General features: G+C 60.1%; 1 protein-coding gene across 2 annotated transcripts; it reads left to right on the top strand.

Annotated features, from left to right (window-relative positions):
• Window positions 1–1,457: 1,457 nt before the first annotated feature.
• ZBTB7A (zinc finger and BTB domain containing 7A) lies at window positions 1,458–25,769 on the top strand. 2 transcript variants are annotated; one of them, XM_032711834.1, is made up of 3 exons: window positions 1,458–1,635; window positions 18,845–20,049; window positions 25,132–25,769. In XM_032711834.1, the coding sequence occupies exons 2-3, from the start codon at window positions 18,860–18,862 to the stop codon at window positions 25,604–25,606; spliced, it is 1,665 nt and encodes a 554-aa protein (XP_032567725.1). In that variant the 5' UTR covers window positions 1,458–1,635; window positions 18,845–18,859; the 3' UTR covers window positions 25,607–25,769. The 2 variants fall into 2 exon arrangements, with proteins under 2 accessions (XP_032567725.1, XP_032567726.1); XM_032711835.1 differs by lacking the exon at window positions 1,458–1,635 and adding an exon at window positions 5,945–5,957.
• Window positions 25,770–25,836: the final 67 nt, after the last annotated feature.

The raw sequence follows: 25,836 nt of genomic DNA, 5'->3' as shown, positions 1-25,836 counted from the left end.
GGGTGCAGGGAGGTACCTGATGGGGTGACATGGGTTGGGGGGTGACATGGGTGGGTCTGGGGATGCTGGGAGGTACCCGATGGGGTGACGTGGGTTGGGGGTGACACGGGTGGGTTTGGGGGCGTGGGGGCGGTCCCAGGGGGTGACACGTGGTGGGAGGTGACACAGGTGAGTCTGGGGGTGCGGGGAGGTACCTGATGCGGTGACATGGGTTGGGGGGTGACACGGGTGGGTCTGGGGGTGTGGGGGGTGACATGGGTGGGTCTGGGGCTGTGGGGAGGGTCCCGGGGGGGTGGCACGGGGTGAGGGGGACACGGGTGGGTCTGGGGATGCAGGGAGGTACCCGATGGGGTGACATGGTTTGGGGGTGACACGAGTGGGTCTGGGGGCACGGGGGTGTGACACGTGTGAAGGGTGACCCAGAGGGACCCAGGGGTGGTCCCGTGGGGTGACACGAGCGGTTTTAGGGGAGCGTGGGGGTACCCCGTGGGGGGACACGCAGGTATGGTGACCCAGAGGGGCCCGGGGAGAGCCCGGCGGGGACACGAGTGGGTCTGGAGTCGTGCGGGGGCTGCCCCGTGGGGTGACACTTGGGTGGGGTGACCCAGAAGGGGCCAGGGAGGGGGTGCTCCGTGGGGTGACACGAGAGAGTCTGGGGTCACTCCAGGGCGTGTGTGTGTGTGTGTGTGTGTGACACTCCCCGGGGGGGTTTCTCCCCTCAGTCCCCTCCACCCTGTGACACGCGTGGATCTGGGGTCTCTCAGGGGTGTGTGTGACTCTCCCCAGGGAGGGTCTCCTTGCAGTACCCCCATCCCGTGCCACGCGTGGGTCTGGGGGCTCTCAGGTGTGTGTGTGACTCTCCCTAGGGGGGTGTTTCCCCGCAGCCCCCCGCCCCGTGCCACGCGTGGGTCTGGGGTCTCTCAGGGGTGTGTGTGACTCTCCCCAGGGAGGGTCTCCTTGCAGTCCCCTCACCCTGTGACACGCGTGGGTCTGGGGTCTCTCAGGGGGTGTGTGACACTCCCCCAGGAGGGTGTTTCCCCCCCCGTGCCACGCGTGGGTCTGGGGTCTCTCAGGGGTGTGTGTGACTCTCCCCAGGGAGGGTCTCCTTGCAGTCCCCTCACCCTGTGACACGCGTGGGTCTGGGGTCTCTCAGGCTCTGCCTGACGCTCCCCGGGGAGGTGGCTGGTGCGTGTAACCCTGCCCAGAGCGGGGGTGTCTCCCCGCAGTCCCCCCCCCCCCATGACACGCGTGGGGTGACACTCGCTGCTTGAAGGGAGGGGGGGGCTGCGCGGACCATCCCACTCCCCGGGGGGGTGTCCCTCCCGGGGTCCCTTCCCCGCGTCCCCCCCGCACCCCCCTGTCCCCTCGCTGCGCCCCCCCCCGGCCGCGGAGTGGCTGCGCCCCGCGTGTGACGGGAGGGGGGGGGCGGGGGGGGGGGGGGCGGCGCGCGGCCCCTTTAAGAGCGGGGCGGCCCCGGCCGGAGCAGGAAGGAGCCGCATACGGGGCCTCGGCGAGCAGCTCCCGCGGGGCGGCCAGAGCCTGCTCCGCCCGCCCGCCCCTCCGCACGGCCCGGCCCGCCCGCCTCGGCACGGCGCGGCCCCGCTCCGCTCCACCGGACCGCTCGGCCCCCGCCCGGTACGGAATTGGGGAGGGGGGGGGCGTCAGGCATGGAGGGAGGGGGGGGGACCGGGGGGAGGACGGGGGGGGGGGGGGGTCAGGCCTCAACACCCCTCAGCGTGGGGAGGGGTCGTTGGGTCCGTTGCGGGGGGGGGGGTCGGGGGGGGCGGGCGGTTGTTGCCCCCCCCCTCAAGCTTCAACTCAACCCCCCCCGCCCGGCATACGTTGGACTTGGCCGGGCTGGGGGGGTCGCGGAGGGGGGGGTGAGGGGGGGCGGGGGGGGAAGGGTTCGGCGCGGGGCGGGTGTGTGGTGGTGGTGGTGAAGGGGGTGTTGGCGCGGGGGTTGCCGGGAGTTGTAGTCCCTTCGCGGGGTCCCCGCCGCAGGTGCGGGCGCACCGCGCGGAGCGCGCGGACTTCGCTTCCCGGCGGCCCCCGCGCGGCGGCGGCGGGGGGAGAGCGAGAGGCGTTGTTGACGGGCAGCGGGCGGGGCCAATCGGGGCGCGCCCTCCCCTGCCCCGCCCCGCCCCCGCCGCCCGCCCGGCCCAATGGCGGGCGCCGCGCGGGGCGGCCGGGGACGGGCGCGGCGGGGCCTGCGCGGGGCCCCCCCCACTCCTCTCACCCCTCACCGCGACCCCCCGCCCGCCACCGCCACCCCCGGCACCCCCCAACCCGCTCCGCGACCCCCGCGGCTCCGCCACCGCTTCCTCGCCACACTCTTTCCCCCCCCCCCGCCCCCCCTTCTCCGCCCTGCACGGCGCCCCCCGCCCCCGCCTCCCCCCGGCCTCCATTGCGGCGCCCGCCCGGGGGAAGGGGTGGGGTCGTGGCGCCCGGCCAAGGCTCCCTGTGGGCCCCGCGGGGGGGGGGGCGGCCCGGGCCGGCGCGGGGGGGGGGAAGGCCGGTCATGGGTGGGGTCCCCCGGGGCCGCCCCGCGCGGGGGTGTCGGGCAGGGCCCGTCCCCGCGCACCCCCAAGGTCGTTACGGGCCGGGGGGCGCCGGCCCGGCCCGGCCGCGCTCGCTCGCGGGGCGCCCCGGGAGGGGCTTGTTTTGACCCCCCTCGCCCGTTCCCTTATCTCCCCCCGGCCGGCTGCGGGCAGGGGGGGCCGCGGTGATAATCCCCCCGCGGGGCCGGGGCGCTGCTGCCCGGAGGAGCCCGGCGGGATAAGCCTCTCCCCCCCGCGGGACTGCGCAGCGGCCGGGCCGGGAGAGCTCGGCCAGAGGGGGCTGCAGCCCCCGCTCCGGCCAAAACACCCCCTGCCCGCCCGGGGAACTGCCGCTGCCTTCTCCTCGTCGGCCCACCCTCCAGTTTGAGGGGGTCTGGAGTCTGAGCTGGTGGGGCGGTTCAGGTACCCCGAAGTGCGGTGCTGAGCCCCCCGGGAGAGAGCCGAAGGTCCCTGCCCTCTTCCCCCGGGATTGCTGCGTTGGGAGGCTGGAGGCAGGGACAAAGTCACGGGCAGATCGCTGGGAACGTGGGCTGGGAGCTGGGCACTGCCAGGGCAAGGGCTTCCTTGGCCGTGCTGCTTCCAGAAGTGTGGGAAAAAGTTGGTTTGGGAAGCTGTGTCAGGAGAGGTCCAGGTGAGATCTCAGGGAAAGGTTCTTCCCCCAGAGGGTGGTTGGGCAGTGGGCACGGCCCCAAGGCTGCCAGAGCTCCAGGAGGGTTTGGACAACGCTCTGAGGGACAGGCTGGGATTGTTGGGGTGTCTGTGCAGGGCCGGGAGTTGGACTGGATGATCCTTGGGGATCTCTCTCAACTCCGTGGTTCTCTGCGTGCGGAGCAGGACTCCGGCACCTCAACCAGGACGTGTAAATCCCGACGTTCCCGTGTCGAAAGCAACAGTTCCTGTTGTACAACCACAGCCGACGTGACTGCCTGGCCCCCAGCCTGGCTCTCCCTGTTCCCAGCTCCTGGAGACCCTTAGTTTGCGGGACAGGAGGAGGTTGGGCAGCCAAAGTTTCTCTGGGCTCAAGGACTCTTGGTAAGAGTTTGCTGCCGGTCTGAGTTCAAGATCAGCCCTCGTGTCCTCAGGGCTGTTAATTGTCCTGGCTATCGAAGCCATAACTTATATAATTAAGTATTTTATGGACATGGGTAGAGAAAGGCTCTACCTGGAAGAATTTACAACCTAATGAGGGTTGAAGTTGTGCTCGGCGTAGCAACGGAGCTAAAAGGTCATCCCAGCGCTTTCTGAAAGTGTTTGGGTTGGTTCTTGTTGGTGTTTTTCAAGGAATTGTTTTATTTCTCAGGGTTTCTGCCGGGCCTGGTTGGAAATTGTAGTATGTGGGCACTCGTGGAGGCTGAGCAGGAAGAGACGGGCTGGCTTTAAGTCGGGTGGTTTTGCTGGAGTTGTTGGATTTTAAACTGCTTTTAAAAAAAATAAATAAATAAAAAAATAAAAGAGACCGAGAGAAACTGAGCAGTTTATTAGAGAGGAGCCATCCTTGTTTAATATTCATTCTGGCCCCTGTTTAGGCTTGTTCTGGTGAAAGAGGGAGTGAAAGAGGCGCAACCCAAACATGGGTGAGATGGTGGGATTTTTCCACCAAGCCTTAATTGCATTAGTAACTCCAGGGAGGGTTTTGCAAGGCAGGAGCTCCTTAATAAATTTGGTGGTGAATGAAAGCAGTTCTTCGCTTTCTGCTGCTCTGCAACTCTTCCTGTGCCTGTTCTTTTTTTTTTTTTTTTAATTATTAATCGTTTTTCGCTCTCGTTTCGTCTCGTGGGGTCTGGTGCTGAACTTCTGGGTTTTGTGAGGAGCTCTGGGGCCGAGCTGGGTGGAATTAATTGGGCCCAGCAAAGGCCGTGGGTTCCCCTTCGCGTCGGGCGACTTCTCGAAGCCGAATCAAGAATTCCAGTTGTTCTCATCCAGCGTGGGAATCTGGATGTGGGCACGGGAGGCAAATCAGGGGGGAAATTAATGCTCCCATCGAGGCGCTGGGATGGTTTGGGTGCTCTTGTCTCCTCTGACACCTTCTTTGGGCGTCAAGTCGTGCCCAAGTGCTGGGTTTTAGCCGCAGGATCAAGTCCCACGCGGGCGTCCCACCTAAAAACTGAGGGGTGGCCTGTGAAATTCCCGGTCTGCGTTGGAGACTGGAGCCTAAATGCTCGAGAACTGTGGTTTAATCTTGATTAAAACTGACACTTGAGGGTTTTTTCCCCCGTCTCAGGGTGCTGAGTTTTATTGGAAGAGCAGACTTGTGTGGTGAACAATTAGAACCCGGCTCGTTATCTTGCCTAGTCCAGGCAATAAACAGTTGCTTTAACTACTCTCCCAACCAGCCTTAACCTCAAATTCGAGCAGACCAGGCTGTAATTAAAAGCCTTTAGACGGGCAGAGCTCAGGGAAAGGGAGAAAGACAGGCAGTCTGTGGGATGAAGGGAAACATTTCTCCCCGATCCCGCGGCCCTTTGATCCGAGCGGGGTTTTCGGTGCCACCTCCGGTGTGTCCGTCCCGATCCCTGTGCCTGGAGCATCCCGGAGAAGCTCTGGGGAGGACGTCAGCGGGAGTAAACGAGGTCAGACGAGCGCTAGGATCCTCTCTGCGAGTATCCAGGGACAATTGTTTCCCTCCCAGCTCCCTGCCCCGTATCGCCTTCCCTCCGCATAGTTTCAGTTTCCGTGTCAGCGCCGGCTCCGGTGGCAGAGTGCGGGCGGCTGCAGAAGCACCTTGGGAGAGCGCGGTGGGGGCTCCTTTCCTTTCCCCGTGCACTCCCAGGATTTGGGAATCTTCCCGCCGTGCAGGTTGGGAGGGAGCTCGGAGGGCTCGCTGGGCGTCCTCGATGTGACAAGGTGCGAGAAACTGGAACCGGGCTCGGAGCTGCCCCGCGGGCGCAGGTGGGAGCCAAGGCCACGGGGGTGAGATGAGCCGCAGATCCCTTGGCAATCAGCGGCTTCCCAGCGCCCATCCCTGAAAAAAACCGAGCGTGGCCGGCCCGGCAGGAGCGTGGCCAGCCCGGTGGGAGCTTGGCTGGCCCGGCAGGAGCGTGGCCAGCCCGGTGGGAGCTTGGCTGGCCCGGCAGGAGCGTGGCCAGCCCGGTGGGAGCTTGGCCGGCCCGGCGGGAGCGTGACCGTGACCTCCCGGCCGCCGAGGCTCCTCACGGATCTGGGCGGCCACTCCCCGCCGCCGGCACCTTCGGGCTCGTTTTCCTCCCGTTTTCCACCACGTGAGACCCTCTCCCTGCCGTGGGAAGGGCCGCTGCTGGCATTTTCCACAGCAGAGGATGCTCCCAGGCGTCCCGGCGCTGCGTTTTAACTCCCTCCTGCCTGCTCTTAACCCCCGCTCGGGCGCCCGTTTCCTTCCTGCTTCGGGCACCTCCTTATTTCCCACCGGCAAACTGGAAACCAGTAAGTTGATGTCCTGGTGTGGAGTTTTTTGTTGGGTTTTTTTTGTTGTTGTTGTTGTTGTTGGAGGTGGGCTTGTAGCTACAGGTTGCTGCTCTCCAGTTCCTGGGAGCCTCCTGCCCGGACAGGCAGAGCACACACGCGGTCCCGGAGCGGCGTTCCCGGAGCAGCATTCCCTCCTCTTTCCATCCCCCTGCTCCGAGGAGGAGAGTTACAGGGGGATGAAACTCCGGGGATTCGCTGTCACATGGAGTCGGGAATGTCGGGAAGAGCTGCCTGTTAATCCACAAACTGGGAATTACATAAGGGACTGCCCTGCCCGGTGCGGTACTGAACTCCGCTCTTATTATTCCTTATTTATGTTCCTTTTTTTTTCCCCCCCTCCTTCCCGGTGTGGAAAAGAACAACGGGTGTGAGAGGTGTCATTTGAGGCAATTAGATTAATGCCAGAGCTCCAGAAACGTCAGGAGAGTCGGGGGAGGGGGGGACACGGGGGCTGGAAGGGAAACCTGTGACACGGCTGTGGGAGGGACAGGGGTGGGTGGGTTTGGGGTCGTGCAGGGAGCAGGTCAGGAAAAGGGGGCATCGTGGGAATGGGGGGATTTGGGACTTAGGGCTCAGTTTAGGAGACCACAGGAAGCTGTGACAGGGGAGGGGGAACATGGGGTGAAGTGGTAAATGGTGTCCAGGACCAATGGGAATGGGGGGATTTGAGGAGTTTTTATGGTTTTCTTGTTTTAGGAGACCAGGAGAAGCTGTGACAGGAGAGGGGGAATGTGGGGTGAGGGGGTAGATGCTGTCTGGGGCCTGTGGGAATGGGCAGAGCTGAGAAGTTTTTATGGTTCTCTCAGTTTAGGAGACCAGGAGAAGCTGTGACAGGGGAGGGGGAATGTGGGATGAAAGGGTCAGTGGTGTCCAGGGACAATGGAAGGGGGAGTTTTGAGGAGTTTTTATGGTTTTCTTGTTTTAGGAGACCAGGAGAAGCTGTGACAGGGGAGGGGGAACATGGGGTGAAGGGGTAAATGGTGTCCAGGACCAACAGGAATAGGGAGACTTGAGGTGTTTTTATGATTCTCTCAGTTTAGGAGACCAGGAGAAGCTGTGACAGGGGAGGGGGAACGTGGGGTGAAGGGGTAAATGGTGTCCAGGGCCAACGGGAATGGGGGAATTTGAGGAGTTTTTATGGTTTCCTTGCTGTAGGAGACCAGGAGAAGCTGTGACAGGAGAGGGGGAATGTGGGATGAAAGGGTCAATGGTGTCCAGGACCAACAGGAATGGGGAGATTTGAGAACTTTTTATGATTCTCTCAGTTTAGGAGACAGTGAGAACTGTGACAGTGGATCAGCAGCTTATTCCTGCAGGGATTTTGGGACCTCCAGGTTGGAAAAGAAACCTCCTCCAACCAGGAGGAGCACAAACCTCCTCAAGCACAGCTTCACATTCTGTGGAATTTTTTCCCCTTTTTCCATGTAACTTCTGAGGTTCTGAAGTATTGAGGAGAACTGGGGCTGGCTTAGGTGTTTTCTGCAGGATCTCCTGGAAACCCTGCCGTGGTTTTGCAGGGAGCTGCTCCACGAGCCACGAGGGAGAGAACCTGTCAGAGGAGTGTGGGCACGCTTGGGCTGGGCTCAGAAGAGTTGTTCCAGCAGCAAAACAAGCAGCTTCCAGTAGTGTGGAAGGCCAGGGTGTCCAGCTTTCCTGGGACTATGCCTGTGTGGGCTCAGGCTGAGGATTGAGGGAAGCCTGGGAGCGACTCACGGCATCGCTGGAGCAGAGATGGGTTTGGAGCACCTTGGGATTGAGGGTCTCTGGGCAGCTCTCAGTCTCTGTGGTGAATTGTGGCTTGTTTTGTCTCGGAGCAGAGGTGGGTTTGGAGCAGGAATTGAGGGTCTCTGGGCATCTCTCAACCTCCTCAATGGATTGTGACCTGTTTTGTTGCAGAGCAGAGGTGGGTTTGGAATGGGAATTGAGGGTCTCTGGGCATCTCTCAACTTCCTCAGTGGATTGTGACCTGCTTTATCTTGGAGCAGAGGTGTGTTTGGAGCAGGGATTGAGGGTCTCTGGGCATCTCTCAACCTCCTCAGTGGATTGTGGCCTGTTTTGTCTTGGAGCAGAGTTGGGTCTGGAGTAGGAATTGATGGTTTCTGAGCAACTCTCAACCTCCTCAGTGGATTGTGGCTTGTTTTCTCTTGGAGCAGAGGTGTGTTTGGAGCAGGGATTGAGGGTCTCTGGGCATCTCTCAGCCTCCTCAGTGGATTATGACCTGTTTTGTCTCGGTGCAGAGAAGCCCCTGGGGGTGCCAGTGCCAGCACCAGCACAGAGACCTCTGTGCCCTGGTGGTGCCGTGGCCCTTCCCGTCGAGAAACCCCCGGACACGGCGACAGTGCCATTGCTGGGGGGGGCTTCCCACACCCAAACACCCCCCTGCACGTGCAGGGACACACGTGGGCCGTGGGCCTGGGACTCCCCAAGCTCGAAATAAGGCACATTCCTGCCGGATTAAACACGGGCTCTGATGACAAAGGAGAAAATTGGCGAGGAGGTCTCCGGGTGGAGGAACCAGTTCGGGGGAGCCTTGCAACACGAGAGGAGTTTCTGTGCGTCCTGTCAGCGGGGTGAGGGCTCCCTGCTGCTCCCTGGGGTGGTGGCAGGTCAGGAAGGTCCGTGCCTGGTTGGGATCTGGGCTGTTTGGCCCCGTGGCCGTCGGGCTCCACGTCCTGCTTTTTGCCGGCGGTCGACGCCGCGGCGCAAACTCAAGTTCCCCGTGTGAGCCGTGCCCTGGAAGGAAACCCCATCCCGGTTACAGACATCCCAGGGAGCTGTGGGGTCACAGAGTGTGATGTTTGGTCATTCCTCACCTGCTTGGATTGTGGAATGGATTCCAGCATCCTCGGAGAGGGAGCCGTGCCGTGGCTCCGTTGGGTTGCGTGGAAAACACAGACCTTGTCCCAGGAGAGTCTTTTCCCCCCTTCCCAGGCCTTTGGGATGGGTTGGAATGAGCCCTGTGTGCTGCAGCAGGTGGCTTTCCCTGGCTGGTTGTGGTTTAATTCCCTGGGAGAGCAGCAGGAATGGTCTCAGTGTCGTGGGTGTGCTCAGAGGTCGGAGTTTGGATGGACAGACGGAGCTGAGCGGGGAAGGCAGGGAGAGAAACGGGGCTGGGAGGGCTGGAGGGTCCCTCAGTGGGTGGGGTTGGGGTTGAAGGTGGTGGGTGTGAGCTCATTCCTGGTTCTTACACTGCCCATGCCACTGGAAGAATTCCACAGGCAGCTTGTCCTCCCCTCACCTGAGCCAGCCTGTGGAAAACACTGGAATTGAAGCAGTTTGGGGAAAAAAAGAGTGACAAGCCCTTTTTCTTCCTAGTGGCTCTGTAGCAGCATCCCTAAAAATTCCCTGTAGCACGATGAGGAATGCCAGACAGCCAGGGTAGTCACCATCTCCCTGCTCCATTGTGGTCACACCATCCCTTCCTGCTGCTGCCAGTGGGATTTGGGAGCCCCATTCCAGTGGCTCTGGTTGGCACGAGTGGTCACTGTCACCACCAAGGTGTCCTGGTGCAGTTCTCCTTCTCTCTGAAGGGCTGGAAGGGGAGGGGGAGCAGCTTGGAATACTGAGAAGATCATAAATGGGATGAGGAGTAACATTTAAATGGATCCTTTGGGAATGCCTTCAGCCCCCTCCCATGGTTTGCCTCGGCTCGCAGGGAGAATTCCGGCTGAATTCCCACCAAAACCTGTCCGTCCAGGAGCTGCTGGGCACTGGGTCACCTTGAGGAGAGGTTTGGTGTTCCCTCCCAGTCCTGATCCTTGGATGAGACGACACCACAGGCCGTGGGTTTGGGGCTTCATCACCCAAATCCTTCCCCCAGCTCTCCCGACCCGATTTAGACCCTCTGCCAAATAGATGGGCCCTGGGCAGGCTCCTGTGAGTGAGCACAGGATGCAGCCATTCCCCAGCGAGGAAATGGCTGGATGGGAGCTGGGAAAGGCTGGGAATTGCTGGGAAGGGCTGGCCTTGCTCTGCACATCGACCCCTTGGGCCAGCTCAGGGCCAGGAGAGCAGAGCACCGCGGGCAAAGCCGTGTCCTGGCACTGCCCCTCCCTCTGAGCTGCTGCAACTGGGATGGTTGTTATTATTCCTTTGTTAATATGAAGGAGAATAAAGGTGGTTAAAGTTCCTGGGATGCCTGTTGAGTGGCTTGGGGTGCTCAGTTCCAGCTCTCCATCCAGATTTCACCGGGAGCAATCACTCTTCCTACCAGAGTTCCCTTGGCAGCAGTTGCAGGATGTGGGATTCTCCTTCCCTGTGCCGCGAGATCCTCGTGTGTCCTGCCCTGGCCAAGTGTCCCCAAGTGTATCAGGTGGAAAGTAAATCAGTGTCCTGTCAAGAAGTGGCTTGTGAAGGGTTTGGCTCTTCTCTTTGCAAGGGCCTGGAGTGACAGGGCAAGGGGGGAATGGCCTCAAACTGAAAGAGGGGAAATTTAGATGGGATATTGGGAGGGAATTCTTGGCTGGGAGGGTGGGGAGACCCTGGCACAGGTTGGGCAGAGAAGCTGTGGCTGCCCCTGGATCCCTGGAAGTGTCCAAGGCCAGGCTGGAGAAGGGAAGGCTCCAGGGAGAGCTTAGAGCCCCTTCCAGGGCCTAAAGGGGCTCCAGGAGAGCTGGAGAGGGACTTGGGACAAGGGATGGAAGGACAGGACACAGGGAATGGCTTCAAAGTGAAAGAGGGGAAATTTAGATGGGATATTGGGAAGGAATTCTTGGCTGGGAGAGTGAGGAGGCCCTGTCACAGGTTGGGCAGAGAACCTGTGGCTGCCCCATCCTTGGAAGTGTCCAAGGCCAGGCTGGAGCAACCTGGGACAGTGGGAGGTGTCCCTGCCCGTGTCAGGGGGTGGGAATGGATGATCTTTAAGCCCCTTCCAACCCAACCCATCAGTGATTCCAGCAGCAGGGATATGTTGCTCCGTGCTGCAGGGTCAGTGCTGGGTGGATCCCAGGGGGTAGATTTTGGGGTAGATTCCCTTTTCCTCGAAGCAGCTGCTGGGTGGGAAACAGTCCCAGAACAGGAGTCGATGAACTCCGTGCGGGAGCTTCCTGGGCTTCCCATATTCCTGCCCATATTTGCAGGCAGGAGGAGGGAGAGGCAAACCTCCCTGGCAGGTTGGACCTGGCAGGGGCAGGAAAGCCCCGGCTGTTTTGGTTACCCGATAGTGCCGCGAGTCCGTCGGGTTGGACTGAAATTGGGGGGTGGAGGAGACGCCGTCCCACGGCTCCACGTTGAATTTAGGACACTGAACCATCCCAGGATGGTTGGGTGGGAAGGGATCTTAAAGCCCATCCAGTGCCACCCCCTGCCATGGGCAGGGACAGCTTCCACTAGCCCAGGGTGCTTCAACCCAGCCTGGGACACTTCCCAGGGATGGAGCAGCCACAGCTTCTCTCTGGGAATTCCATCCCAGCCCCTCCCCACCCTCACAGCCAGGAATTCCATCCCAGTATCCCATCTAACCTTCCCTCTGGCAGTGGGAAGCCATTCCCCCTTGTCCTGTCACTCCATCCCTTGTTCCCAGTCCCTCTCCAGCTCTCCTGGAGCCCCTTTATGCCCTGGAAGGGGCTCTGAGGTCTCTCTGGAGCCTTCCCTTCTCCAGCCTGGCCTTGGACACTTCCAGGGATCCAGGGGCAGCCACAGCTTCTCTACCCAACCTGTACCAGGGCCTCCCCACCCTCCCAGGGAGGAATTCCTTCCCAATATCCCATCTAAATTTCCCCTCTTTCACTTTGAAGCCATTCCCTGTGTCCTGTCCCTCCATCCCCTGTCCCAAGTCCCTCTCCAGCTCTCCTGGATCCCCTTTATGCCCTGGAAGGGGCTCTCAGGTCTCCCTGGAGCCCTTCCAGCAGCACTCCAGTATCCAAAGGGGTCAGCAAGAAGCGGGATACTCCAGTCTTGGGAAGGACCAGGACAAACCAACCCCCCCTCTGGAGCAGTGCTTTGGTGTGGGGGTGACACTGAACCCCCCTGCTGTGCTCACACTCATTCCCAAACTGAGCCTTCATGTCCCAAATCCACAGCAATTCCAGCTGTGGTCTCTTTTTCCCTGTTTGAGAGCTGAGGAAAGGAGATGGAGGGGCTGGAAAACAGAGCTGGATTGTCCAGAACAGCCCAGAGATATTTGCAGGATGCTGGTTGTGCTCTGATCACTTCAAGAGCTGCATGATCTTGGTCATGTTACCCCAGAGGGGATGTCCAGTCAGGATACAAGAAAGCTGGAATTCACCCTTTGCCAGGGATGGCACAGCACCAAAGTTACCTGCTCAGCACCAAAAGTTTCTTCCGTTGCATTCCAGAAAATTTAGATTTATTTCAATCGATTTATTTAAATCTAAATTTTATTAGATTTATTAGTTAAAAAAGAAAAATAAAAATCAGCGGGCTTTTATTTTCTCCTAATTCCTATCTTCTCTTATTTCCTATTTTTCCTAATTCCTATTTTCTCCTAATTCCTATCTTCTCCTATTTCCTATTTTTCCTAATTCCTATCTTCTCCTAATTCCTATCTTCTCCTAATTCCTATCTTCTCCTAATTTCCCCAGATATTTTTTTTCCCCACGGTGCAGTTTCCCTCCTGTCAAAAGTACAGGGTCTTAGGAACATCCACCTGTTTTCCAGGTCCACATAATTTGGGATAGCTGGGCCCTAAACCTCCGGCAGCACATTCCTGGGGCAGAGCCAGTTGGATTTTCACGTGGAATAGTGACTTCTCCCGAGCAGGCAAAAAAAACACCCTCCTTTCATTTCCTGCTGCCTCCCATCTTCCCACCTCTCCTGCTGCTCCGTGCTAGGTGTGTTTCCCGAGGCCTCTGCATAGTTTTGGGTGGATCCTGGGCAGAGGGAGGACCTGCTCGGGCTTGTCCTGGGGATGTTGCAGAGCTTGGTGTCAGCAGAGATGGTGCCTCGTGCTCCCAGAGTGGCCAGGGAGCCGATTTATCCAAAGGGATCCGGGCTTTCAGATGTGTCTGGGAGAAGGAAAAGCGGGGCTGGGATGGTCTCTCCTTAAATTGGTGTTGTGTGAGCTGGAATTGGGGTGAGCTGTTGGTAGGGAATAAATTCCTGTTCCTCTGGAGGGTGGGGATCGTGTTCGGGCCTTGGGCAGCAAAGCACCGGCTTTATTTTTATATTTTTTATTTTATTTATTTCTTTTTATTTTATTTATTTTAATAGTTCTTTCCCGGTGCTGCTGCAGGGGCTGCCCTGCCTGGGTCACGTGTTTTTTCCTCCAGGGAATCCCAGAGAACTTGGGATCTCCTTCCTTGGGCACCTGGAGCTGCAAGAGGCCGAATATCCCAGGATCCCAGGATGGTTTGGGTTGGAGGGACCTTAAAGCCCATCCAGTGCCACCCCCTGCCACGGGCAGAGACACCTCCCACTGTCCCAGGTTGCTCCAACCTGGCCTTGGACACTCCCAGGGATGGGGCAGCCACAGCTTCTCTGGGAATTCCATCCCAGCCCCTCCCCGCCCTCACAGCCAAGAATTCCTTCCCAATATCCCATCTAGCCCTGCCCTCTGGCAGTGGGAAGCCATTCCCTGTGTCCTGTCCCTCCATCCCTTGTCCCCAGTCCCTCTCCAGCTCTCCTGGAGCCCCTTTATGCCCTGCAAGGGGCTCTCAGGTCTCCCTGGATCCTTCCCTTCTCCAGGTGAACCCCTTGAGCTCCCCCAGCCTGGCTCCAGAGCAGAGGGGCTCCAACCCTTGGAGCATCTCCGTGGCCTCCTCTGGACTCATTCCAGCAGCTCCACATCCTTTGGATGCTGGTGACCCCCAGTCCCTCTCCATCATTCCCGCAGGCTCAATATCCACGTGCTTTCCGCACAACTAATCCCAGGAAACCTCGTAGGGTCCCCTAAATCCATTTTGCCTCGTGCTCCACGGGGAAGGTGATGCTGATTTTCCCTTCCTGCCCCGAGCAGGTGCGAGCTGTTGCTCAAGTTCTCACCTGTCTGCTGCAGTGGGCGGCACCTCTGCCTCTGGAAAACTTTTTTGGGATCTTTTCCGGATAAGAGCGCGGAGAAAACGTTGGCTCTTCCCGGCTCTCGAGGTGTGACCGAGCTCTCCAGCTCTCCCACCCAAACCCTTCATTTTTCCAAGCCCTGAGCTGCTCAGTGTCCCTCTAAAATTTTCAACTCAAAGAAGCAAAAGGAGGGGAAGAAAAAAAAAAAAAACCCACTGAGGTTTTAAGTGGAAAACTGGTAATTAAGAGGTGTTTTGTCAGCGCTTCTGGTCCTGATCCCATCTTAATGTGGTCGCCTCATTTGAATGTAAATGTCCAAAATTCCAGAGCTCTCCTGGAGGAAAGGGACTGGGAGGTGAGGAGGAGTTTTGGGGAGTGCTGCTCCTCTGCAGTCTGGAAGGAGCCGGTGGATGAGTTGGGTTGAAGGAGAGAAAATGGACGTTTCAGTGGTGAGGGCTGTGTCCATTTGTGGGCCCATCATGGCAAGAAGGACTTTGAGGGGCTGGAGTGTTTCCAGGGAAGGGAACAGAGCTGGAGAAGGGGCTGAAGAACTCCTGAGGGAGCTGGGGGAGGCTCAGCCTGGAGAAAAGGAGGCTCAGGGGGGACCTTGTGGCTCTGCAACCCCCTGACAGGAGGGGGAAACCAGGGGGGTCGGGCCCTGCTCCCAGGGAACAACAGGACAAGAGGGAATGTTGTGCCAGGGGAGGTCCAGGTTGGACACAGGAGGAATTTCTTCCTGGAAAGATCAGTCAGGTGTTGGCAGGGGGTGCCCAGGGAGGTTTGGAGTCCCCATCCCTGGAGGTGTCCAAGGAACCCCTGGATGTGGCCTTCAGTGCTCTGGGCTGGAGGACAGGGTGGGGATGGGTCACAAGGTGTGACTCCATGATCCTGGAGGTCTTTTCCAACCTCAGTGATCCTGGGATTCTGTTTTGGTGCTGGGGAGCAGCATCAGACAGGGGTCAGTGCTGGTGGGAAATCAGCGGCTCGGGGAGGCGGAGGAACTTCCCTTGCTCCTGCAGCATTCAGCACCCAATCCAAAGCAGATTTTCCCGCCTGGAATGGGGGCTGTGTGGGTGCTGGACTGACCTGTGGAGCTGGAACAGCCCGAGCTCCGTTGTGTTGGGGTTTGGGAAGCTCAGAGCAGGGCTGGGGCTGCGAGTGGTGTCGCGCCAGGTCCGTAAATCAGCTCCATGAATCCCTCGGAGGGCTCCGGGCTCGTGACAAACCCTCTTTCACACGGGGCCGTATTTTAAGTTGACGGGTTCCCCCCTCGGTTGGATGCGAGGGCCGTTCCCAACCTTCTCCCAGGCAGCTGCTCTGGGGTGAAATGTGGCATCTTGGAGCCCTGCAGAGCCACCCAGTCTGGGGCAGCGCCGTTGGAACTCCTCGGGAGCGGTCGGAGCGGGCAGGGAGAGAATGGAGCTGCCTGGGAAATTTAGGTCAGTAGTTGAAGCTCCCCCTTGGTGGCCCATTCAGACCTTTTCCTTGCCAAGGAGGGGACGAGCCGGTGGCTGTGCCAGTGGCTTTTGTCACTTGTCACCTGGCCCTCAGGGGCTTTTCCAAGTGGATGTCGAGCCCCGTGGCTCCTGCTGGGAGCAGACAGTGGGTTTGGGGCTTTTGGGAGGTGGAAACATAAGCTGGAAGACCCCAAAAAAGCTTCAGGTCCATAAGGTGGAAGACTCCATCTCCCGTTAGTAATTCCCAGGTTCGGATGATCCGGCTGTTCAGCCCCTTGGAAAGGGAACAAGGTGGGATTTTAAGGGCTCTGGAGGTGGCTGGAGCATCCCAGGCCCCGAATCCATTCCTGGGGGGCTCGGAACAGCCCGTTTGCCCCCCGACGTCCTCGGCCACCGCGGCCGAGGGACACAAAGGGCGTGTTGTGCGAGGAGAATGAGGGGAGAAATTGGACAACTCTCCAAGCCAGCCCTCGGCAGTCTCATGACCCTGCAGCCGTTCCCACACTGTCCAGCTGATTATCCTGGCCCCCAGGATGGGGAGGGGTGACCTTCCCTGGATGTCCTGGCGGCTCCCAAAGGCCCCTGGGTCCCCCGGAGCTGGGATCCGGGATTCACACCGATGGGATCGTGGCCTGAAGCTTCCAAATGCTTCCCGAGGGAGGGAGGGGGGGGGAAATCCTTTGTAAAGCATCTCATGGAGAAGGGAAGGGGAGAGGGGAGGGTTTAATGTCATTTTTAGGGTCCAGGAGGTGTTGGATCTGCTTTTCCCAGGAGTGCCGTGTGGTGGCTCCGAGTGGGGGGGTTTTTGGGAGCTCTGGGGCTGAGGCAGCACAAACCTCCCCTGGAAGCTCAGGAGGCAGGAGGGGTCCCTCTGATCCCCTGGGGATTCTGGGATGAGGTGACCTTGCCCAAGGTCACACCTGGAGCCTGAATTCGGAGCCGTCCTGCGCTTGGAAACAGCCTTTCCCTCCCTACCAGGACCGGGATTTAAAAATCCCTGAAATTAAGGGCTCGGAGGTCAAATCCTGGAAGCCCAGGAGGCAGCTCTGGAGTCGATCCCTTGCTCCAGGTGCCTCAGGAAGCCACTTTTGGTGCTTGGTCGTGGTGGCAGGACTTGTGCCTGCCCTGCACATCCAGCCCAGCTCCCCTGGATCCTCCCTCTTCCTCCCCCCCATCCCATTCCTGTTGGGAGCAGAACCCCTGGCTGTTGTCGAATATCCAGGGATCTCTTCCTGCTCCGTGTGTTCCTCAGCCTCAGCCCCGCCTCCCTCCCGCCTTTTCTTTGTAGAAAACAGGAAGGTGCAGCAAATAAATTTTATTTGCTGGGATTAAGGAAACTTTTGAAAAAAAGAAGTAAATATGGAAAACTACCGAGTGGGAGGGGGGTGGGTGGGGGAAGCTGGAGTTGTGCAACCCAGTCTCCTGCTCCGTGCTAGAACCCGGTGCTGGGAGTTGCTTCCTGGATAAATGACTCCTGTTCTGGATCTGTCCTGACTCATCCACATCCCCCCTGTCCTGTGGGACAGGCCACGTCCTGCTGTGCCTCAGTCTCCCTGAAAACCCGGAGACTGGGGGCTTGGATACTCCAGGCTTTTGTGCCAGGCTGGTTTGGGACCCGATTTGTGCGTGGAATTCTTGGCTTCTGATGATCCCAGTGCTTGGGGGGGGCAGCAGGGGGGGATATGTTGATTTACGGGCTGCTGCAAGGAGCACGTGGATTTGCTGCTGGAGATGGAGAGGTGGGAAATGTTGTCCCTGATTTTTGAGATCATGGGAGAATTAGGGGCTCGTTCAGGCTGGCAGTGAACCCACATTTGGCCCCAGTGCCCCTCTCCTGGCAAAGGGAATTCCTTCCCAACAGGGCTGCCTGCTTCCCTCTGGGTTTTCCAGTTCTTTGGAGTCGAGTGGATCTGTCAGGAGTGACTTTATTTCTCTTGTCCCTTGGGAGGAACAGCTGCTTCTGGTGAAGCCTTTCCGAGATCTGGGCCTGGTGCTGGCACTGGGTGATCCCAAAGTCCTCCCTCTCTTCTGTTCCCGGGAAGGTGCAGCAGATGGAGGTTCAAGGTTTCATCTCCACCACCCACAGCAGCAGCTTGGGGTGGTTGCTGTTCCCCTCTCCCTGTCCCCAGGGGCTGCTGGGCCCTTCCCAAAGGATGCTCCCTGCCTGCATCTCTCCAGGTGTATCCCAGGGATGAGCAGTGGGAATGGTGTTCCCAGTGCTGACATCACTCTGTCAGCAGTTCTGCTGGGCTGGCTGAGCAGGGGGACTTTCCCAGTAGGAGTGGGGTTGGGAAATGCTCCCAGAGGTGGGCTGGGATGCACTGGCAAGGCTCAGGCTGCTGGATCCCCATGCTGGGTGCACCTCCAGGTGCTTCCTGGCCACATGATCCTGCTCCTTGCCAAGCCTTGCTGGCCCTGGCCTGGTGTTAATTCAGCCACTTGAGAGCTCCCGGGCTCTGCTTCTCCTCCTCCCTCCAGGAGTGAAGGTAAGCACAGGCCCATCCTCACCTGGGGAGGAGGAAGCCAGGCAGGATGGCAGGCTCAGGGACATGGAGAGGGCCTGGGCACATGGAGAGGGCCTGGGAACATGGAGAGGTCCAGGGGCATGGAGAGATCCAGGGAACATGGAGAGGTCCAGGGGCATGGAAATGCTCAGGGCACATGGAGAGGTCCAGGGGATATGGAAAGGTCTAGGGGATATGGAAATGTCCAGGGAACATGGAGAGGTCCAGGGAACATGGAGAGGTCCAAGGGATATGGAAAGATCTAGGGGATATGGAGAGGTCTAGGGGATATGGAGATGTCCAGGGGACATAGAGAAGTTCAGGGGCATGGAGAGATCCAGGGCACATGGAGAGATCTAAGGGGCATGGAGATGTCCAGGGAACACAGAGAAGTCCAGGGAACATGGAGAGGTCCAGGGAACATGGAGGGGTCCAGGGGATATGGAAAGGTCTAGGGCACATGGAGGGATCTAAGGGGCATGGCGATGTCCAGGGCACATGGAGAGATCTAAGGGGCATGGAGAGATCTCAGGGACATGGAGGTCTAGGGAATATGGAAATGTCCAGGGAACATGGAGAAGTCCAGGGGCATGGAGATGTCCAGGGAACACGGAGGGGCCCAGGGAATATGGAGAGATCTCAGAGACATGGAGATGTCCAGGGAACACGGAGAGATCTCAGGGACATGGAGAGGTCCAGGGAACACGGAGAGGTCCAGGGAACATAGAGAGATCTCAGGGACATGGAGATGTCCAGGGAACACAGAGAGGTCCAGGGAACACAGAGAGGTCCAGGGAACACGGAGAGATCTCAGGGACATGGAGAGGGACACACAGGGCCAGCGCTGCCGGGGACGTTCCTCGGGAGTTCTCCCATGGGTGTGCTTCCTCCCAACCGTGACTCACCGCCTTCCCCTCCTTCTTCGCAGCCTTTTGCGTGGAAGATGGCGGGTGGCGTGGACGGCCCCATAGGGATCCCGTTCCCGGATCACAGCAGCGACATCCTGAGCAGCCTGAACGAGCAGAGAAACAACGGGCTGCTGTGCGACGTGGTCATCCTGGTGGAAGGCCAGGAGTTCCCCACCCACCGCTCCGTCCTGGCGGCGTGCAGCCAGTACTTCAAGAAGCTCTTCACCTCAGGGTTAGTGGTGGACCAGCAAAACGTGTATGAGATAGACTTTGTGAGTGCGGACGCCCTGTCGGCGCTGCTGGAGTTCGCCTACACCGCGACCCTCACTGTCAGCACTTCGAACGTCAACGACATCCTCAACGCGGCCACTCTGCTGGAGATCCCGGCCGTCAGGGATGTCTGCACGGATCTCCTGGACAGGAAGATTCTGGCCAAAAATGACCAGATGGATACAGTAGATCAAATTGATCAGAGGAACCATCTCAGAGCAAAAGAGTACCTGGAGTTCTTCCAGAGCAACCCCGTCAACGGCCACCAAGGCAGCTTTCCGTGGACCAACCCAGAGTTGAGAGACCTTCAGAGACTGAACTTCCGAGGCCAAGAGGAGGAGGAGGAGTCGAACTGCAACGGCCTGGACTTCTACTCGCAGGCCACCCCAACCGAAAGACCAAAGGCAAGTGACTGTGACCCTGACAGCAACCCGGCCATGTGGCTGGACCGGGAGGAGGAGGAGCCGGTCGCCGCCGGCATGTTCTCACCTTCCCAGAACGGACATTACAGCAGCCGTGGCTTGGCCACGCCGGGAGAAGAGGAGGGGGGGACCCCCCGGGGGCCTCTGGACCCGCAGGAAGCCGGCGACTCGCCCGGCTTCATCCCCGCCGGGGCGGAGACGGAGGACGACGCGCGGGAGGTGGACGACTTGGCCGCCAGCGCCCTCCTGCAGCAGATGATCAACTCGGTGGGGCGGCAGCAGCTCGGGGACGACGACCGCAAGGACGACGACGGGGTCATGGATTATTACTTGAAATACTTCGGCAGTTCGAACGAGGGCGACGTCTACCCGTCCTGGTCCCAGAAGGAGAAGAAGATCAGGGCCAAAGCATTCCAGAAGTGCCCCATCTGCGAGAAGGTGATCCAGGGCGCCGGGAAGCTGCCACGCCACATCCGCACCCACACCGGGGAGAAGCCCTACGAGTGCAACATCTGCAACGTCCGATTCACCAGGTACGGGCTGGGGGGGGAAACGGGGGGGCTCTCCCACAAATCCGGCTCTTCCCTTGGCTTGGGAGCATGGAGGGCTCTCCCACAAATCCGACTCTTCCCTTGGCTTGGGAGCATGGAGGGCTCTCCCACAAATCCAGCTCTTCCCTTGGCTTGGGAGCACAAGGGGCTCTCCCACAAATCCAGCTCTTCCCTTGGCTTGGGAACATGGAGGGCTCTCCCACAAATCCAGCTCTTCCCTTGGCTTGGGAACATGGAGGGCTCTCCCACAAATCCAGCTCTGCCCTTGGCTTGGGAGCACAAGGGGCTGTCCCACAAATCCAACTCTACCCTTTACCTGGGAGCATGGGGGGCTCCCAAAAATCCAGCTCTTCCCTTGGCTTGAGAGCACAGGGGGTTCGCCCACAAATCCCACTCTCCCTTTCCCCTGGAGCACAGGGGGCTCTCCCAAAAGTCCAGCTCTTCCCTTGGCTTGGGAGCACAGGGATCTCTCCCACAAATCTGACTCTCCCTTGCCCCTGGAGCACAGGGGGCTCCCACAAAACAGGCTTTGCTCTTGCCCCTGGAGCACAGGGGACTCTCCCACAAATCCGACTCTGCCCTTGGCTTGGGAGCACGGGGGGCTCTCCCACAGATCTGACTCTGCCCTTGACCTGGAAGCACGGGGGGCTCTCCCACAGATCTGACTCTCTCTTGCCCCTGGAGTACAGGGGGCTCGCCCACAAATCCCACTCTCCCTTTCCCCTGGAGCACAGGGAGCTCTCCCACAAATCCAGCTCTTCTCTTGACTTGGCTCTCCCACAAATCCAGCTCTGCCCTTGGCTTGGGAGCACAGGGGGACTCTCCCACAAATCCAGCTCTGCCCTTGACTTGGCCCTCCCACAAAACAGGCTTTACCTTGCCCCTGGAGCACGGGGGGCTCTCCCACAAAACAAGCTCGGCCCTTTTCCCTCTCAGGTGATTTTATCTCTCCTGCTCCGCTCATTTCCATCTTAAGCTGGGTAGGAAGGCCGGAGCTTTCCGGGGAGAGGAGCAGTTTGGGTGTCTGACACTCGAGATGTCTCAAGGGGCCCGTCCTGACAGGCAGTGCCACACTGTCCCTCTGTCCTGAACAGCCCAACTCTGCTGGAAACTCAGCCAGAGCTGGGATTGTGAGGAGGCCAAGGGACGTGGTTGGTTGGTGGAACAGAGCTGCAGCTCTTCACCTCTGCGTGGTGGCCGAGGCCAGAGCCGTGTGGAAGTGGCTCCAAGGGGTGTCTGGAGTGTCGGTGGTTGGGTTTGGAAGGAGGTTGGACCCCGTGCCGTCGGTGTCCTTGGCACACCGTGCCCCCAGCAGCCCCTGGTGCAGCTCCCCGGGGGCGTTGGCCTGGGCCCTGCTTCTAATCAGGGTTCCTGCTCCTTCCCTGGGCCACGGGAACGCCAAAGAAAGGGGATATTGTTTGGATTCCTCCGGTTCACTCCGGTCCGAGCGTCGCGGCGCCGCCTCCTCTCTCCGGGCTCCGCGGCTGCCGTGGCCGTGCCGGGGTGGGGGTCCCACCCTGCTCCCACCCCGGTGTCCCCCAGGCCCTGCTGAGGGGCTGCGTGGGCTGCCTGGCCCAGGAGCCTTCCCTGCCTGCTCCCTGCCTGCTCCCTGCCTGCTCCCTGCCCGCCCAGCCATTCCCAGCCATTCCCAGCCGTGCCAGTGCCCGCTGCTTTGCTGCCAGGACCAGCCCCTCGTGCTTTTGTGGGGTCCCCGGGGCTGCCCCCCGAAACTGGTGGGGCCATACCGTGGGCAGGAGGCCTCATCCTGCCCCTTCCCCTCGGCAGGGCCGCGCCCAGCCCACGTTGGAGAGCTGAGGAATGCAGATAATGGCGGGGGCAGGATGCCAACCCTCCCTCCCCTGCTCCCCCGGCCCTGCCACGCGGCACCTCCCTGCTCCGGGGGCCCGGGGTGCTGCTCCCACACCCCCTCCACCGAATCCAGGGGCCTGGAGTGCTCAGGAGCAGCGGGATATTCAAGTGCCAGGGGGTGCCTGGCAGCTGGGTGCCACTGGGAGTGGTGGCAAGGGGGAGATGGGGGGGACACACAGGGATTTTTGGCAGGGGGAGGCCCGTGGGGCAGTGCCACCCCGTCCCTTTTCCATCTCGCCCCCATTCCGTGGGTTTTGGATGGGGACCTGCTCCCTGCCAGCTCCTGAGAGGTCCTGGCACTGTCTCCCAGCCCCTCTAAAACAAGGTGCTTCCCTAAAACCCCCCATTCCAGGCAAAACACAGCCTCCTGCTTCTTCCCACTCCCCGGGTTTGGGCATGGAGAAGCCTGGATGGGGACAGGCTCGGCCTTGCTGTTCCCTGTCACATGTCCTGCCCTGAGCTTGATGTCCCCTCGATTTTGTTATTCCTCGGCATCCCATCAGGAAAACAAATCCCTTCCTCATTCCCTGCATCGGAGAGCCTGGAAACGGGGGAGCCAGGTGGGGACAAAACAGCCCCTGCTCCGGACCGGGGTGTGGGGGGGTTTTGGGGCGAGGCAGGAGGACGAACCGGGGCTGTTCGAGCCGGGGCTGTTCGAGCCGGGTGTTCCCGGCCACCCCCTGCATTCCCACCCGTTTGTGCTCCCTGCTGCTTCCTGGTTCCTGCGCGGTCACAGGGGGAGGAGCAGCAGCGGCAGCTCCGATAAGGAAGGAAAGGCACAGAGAGAGAGAGAGAGAGAAAAAGAGAGAGAGGGGAGGAGGGGGGTTTATAACACGAAATAATTTGAATTTCCAAAGGCCAGTCTTGCTGTGCCGCTGCATCCCCTGGGGTTCCATCCAGGCCACCCCTCGGAGGTGGGCACGACCTTGGCGGGGGCTTCCATCCTTCCCTGGAGGTTTAGGGTTTTTTAGGGGCTCAGCGGGGTCTGGATCGGGGTGTTCCATACAGGAGAGGAGAGAGGGATGGAGCTGGATCAAGGGCAGGGTGAAGCAGGTCCCTTGTGGGGGCAGGAGGGGCTTCTCTCTCCCTCGCCACGCGCTTCGGGCCTGGGTTTTTTCCTCCAGGAAGCAGCAGTGGCTCACGTGGCCCTGCTGGCCCCGGGCCTGGCTGCTGCAACTGCCCTTCCCAGACCTGGCTGCTGCAACTGCCCTTCCCTGGCTCCTTCTGCTCCAACTGCCCTTCCCTGGCTCCCGGTGCTCCAACTGCCCTTCCCTGGCTCCTGCTGCTCCAACTGCCCTTCCCTGGCTCCCAGTGCTCCAACTGCCCTTCCCTGGCTCCTTCTGCTCCAGCTACCCTTCCCTGGCTCCTGGTGCTCCAACTGCCCTTCCCTGGCTCCAACTGCCCTTCCCTGGCTCCTGGTGCTCCAACTGCCCTTCCCTGGCTCCTTCTGCTCCAGCTACCCTTCCCTGGCTCTGGCAAACTGGGGCTGTGCTGGCCCTGCAGGAGCCAGCTGGACCTGGGCTGGGCAATGTGTGACCCCCCAGCCCTGCTCAGACCCTGTCCCAGGCAATGTGTGACCCCCCAGCCCTGCTCAGACCCCCTTACCCATGCCCAGCCCTGCACTGGATGATGCTCAGCCCTGTAGTGATGCTTGACCCCATCCTGGGTGATGTTCAGCTCTATATTGGATGATGCTTGACCCTTACCAGTGCTCAGCCCCTTACCAGTGCTCAATCCCATACTGGGAGATGCTCAATCCCATACTGGGAGATGCTCAATCCCATACTGGGAGGTGCTCAGTCCTGTACTGGGACATGCTCAGCCCCAGTCCCATATGATGCTTGGCCTGTCCTCATGCTCTGCCCCACACCAGGGGCTGCTTGACCCCACACCAGTTGATTCTCAGCCCTGTACCAGTGCCCAACCCCACACCAGGCAAAGCTCAGCCTCGTGATGCTCAAGCCCTGCACTGATGCTTGACCCCAAACCAGTGCCCAACCCCACAGCAGGTGATGCTCAGCCCTGTACCAGGCACTGCTGTGCCCACTCCCCCACCCTGTGCCATCCCCACCCCACAGGCAGCCAGCCAGACCCCCAGGCTGACCCCCTCCACTCTCCCCTGTCCATCCAGCCCCCCCAGGACCCCTGGGCTGATTGACCCCTGTCCCCTGTCCTCTCTCTGTGTAGGACCCCCGGGCTTACCCCTGTGCTCTGCTCTGTCCAACCAGCACCCCCAAACTGACCTCCCATGTCCATCCAGCCCCCCCAGACCCCTGAGCTGACCCCTGTGCTCTGTGCTGTCCAGCAGCCCCCCCAGAGCCCTGCGCTGATCCCCCCCACTGTCCTGTGTCCATCCAGACCCCCTGACTGACTCCCCATGTCCATCCATCCCCCCCTGTCCATCCATCCTTCCCCATCCATCCATCCCCCCCAGCACCCCCAGACTGATTCCCCCTTGTCCCCCTGTCCATCCACCCCCCCAACACCCCCCAGACTGACTCCCCCTGTCCATCCATCCCCCCCAAATGACTCACCCATGTCCATCCATCCATCCCTCCCAGCACCCCCAGATTGACTCCCCCTTGTCCCCCCTGCCCTCCCACCCCCCAAACACCCCCAGATTGACTCCCCCTTGTCCCCCCATCCATCCATCCCCCCCAACACCCCTGGGCTGACTCCCCCTTGTCCCCCCTGCCCTCCCACCCCCCAAACCCCCCTAGACTGACTCCCCCTTGTCCCCCCTGTCCCCCCAAACCCCCCTAGACTGACTCCCCCTTGTTCCCCCATCCATCCATCCCCCCCAACACCCCTGGGCTGACTCCCCCTTGTCCCCCACGTCCCCCACCCCCCCAAACCCCCCTAGACTGACTCCCCCTTGTCCTCCCATCCATCCATCCTCCCCAACACCCCCAGACCGACTCCCCCTCTCCATCCATCCCCCCTGGACTGACTCCCCCATGTCCATCCATCCCCCCTGTCCATCCATCCCCCCCAGCACCCCTAGACTGACTCCCCCTTGTCCCCCCATCCATCCATCCCCCCCAACACCCCCAGGCTGACTCCCCCTTGTCCCCCCTGCCCTCCCACCCCCCCGAACACCCCTGGGCTGACTCCCCCTTGTCCCCCCCACCCTCCCACCCCCCCAAACACCCCTGGGCTGACTCCCCCTTGTCCCCCTGGTGTTCCCCCGCGCAGGCAGGACAAGCTGAAGGTGCACATGCGGAAGCACACGGGGGAGAAGCCGTACCTGTGCCAGCAGTGCGGCGCCGCCTTCGCCCACAACTACGACTTGAAGAACCACATGCGAGTGCACACCGGGCTGCGGCCCTACCAGTGCGACAGCTGCTGCAAGACTTTCGTCCGCTCCGACCACTTGCACAGGCACCTTAAAAAAGATGGATGCAACGGGATTCCCTCGAGGAGAGGCCGCAAACCCCGGGTGAGGGACGCGGCCGCCGCTCCCGCCCCGGCGGGCGGAGCGGCCGCCGACGATGGAAGTTTCGCGGCCGGCGGGGAGAGCCAGGAATCAGAGGACACCCCCCCGTCCCAAGGGAACGACCAGGAGCAGCAGCACTTTGAGGAGAATTCAAACAATGAAGCGCCGGGATTGAATGTAGCAGGAGGAGGAGGAGGAGGGTCGGAGGAGGGGAACGCGCAAGGACTCTCCTAAACCAAAAAAAAAAACAACAAACAAACAAAAAACCGACGACGACGACAAAACAACAAAACAACAACAAACCCCACACACCCGAAGTCACAAAATCTAGTTAGTACTTTTCCTCCGATTTTTTTTTTCTCTTTAAAGATGTTTCTCTCCCTTTTTTTTTTTTTTTTTTAAGAAAAAAAAAAAAAAGCCGGAAAAAAAAAAACAAAACAACACAACGACAACAACAACAACAA

Source organism: Chiroxiphia lanceolata, chromosome 27, assembly GCF_009829145.1.
Source record: "Chiroxiphia lanceolata isolate bChiLan1 chromosome 27, bChiLan1.pri, whole genome shotgun sequence".
Classification (NCBI taxonomy): domain Eukaryota; kingdom Metazoa; phylum Chordata; class Aves; order Passeriformes; family Pipridae; genus Chiroxiphia; species Chiroxiphia lanceolata.
Note: the sequence above shows the minus strand (reverse complement) of the source record. Positions and strands in the feature narration are given on the sequence as shown.

Excerpts from the sequence above, each read along its gene's own strand:
- ZBTB7A (XM_032711834.1), top strand. The coding sequence starts at position 18,860 with ATGGCGGGTGGCGTGGACGGCCCCATAGGGATCCCGTTCCCGGATCAC. Across the intron at positions 20,050-25,131 it reads TGCAACGTCCGATTCACCAG|GCAGGACAAGCTGAAGGTGC; the intron begins GTACGGGCTGGG and ends TCCCCCGCGCAG.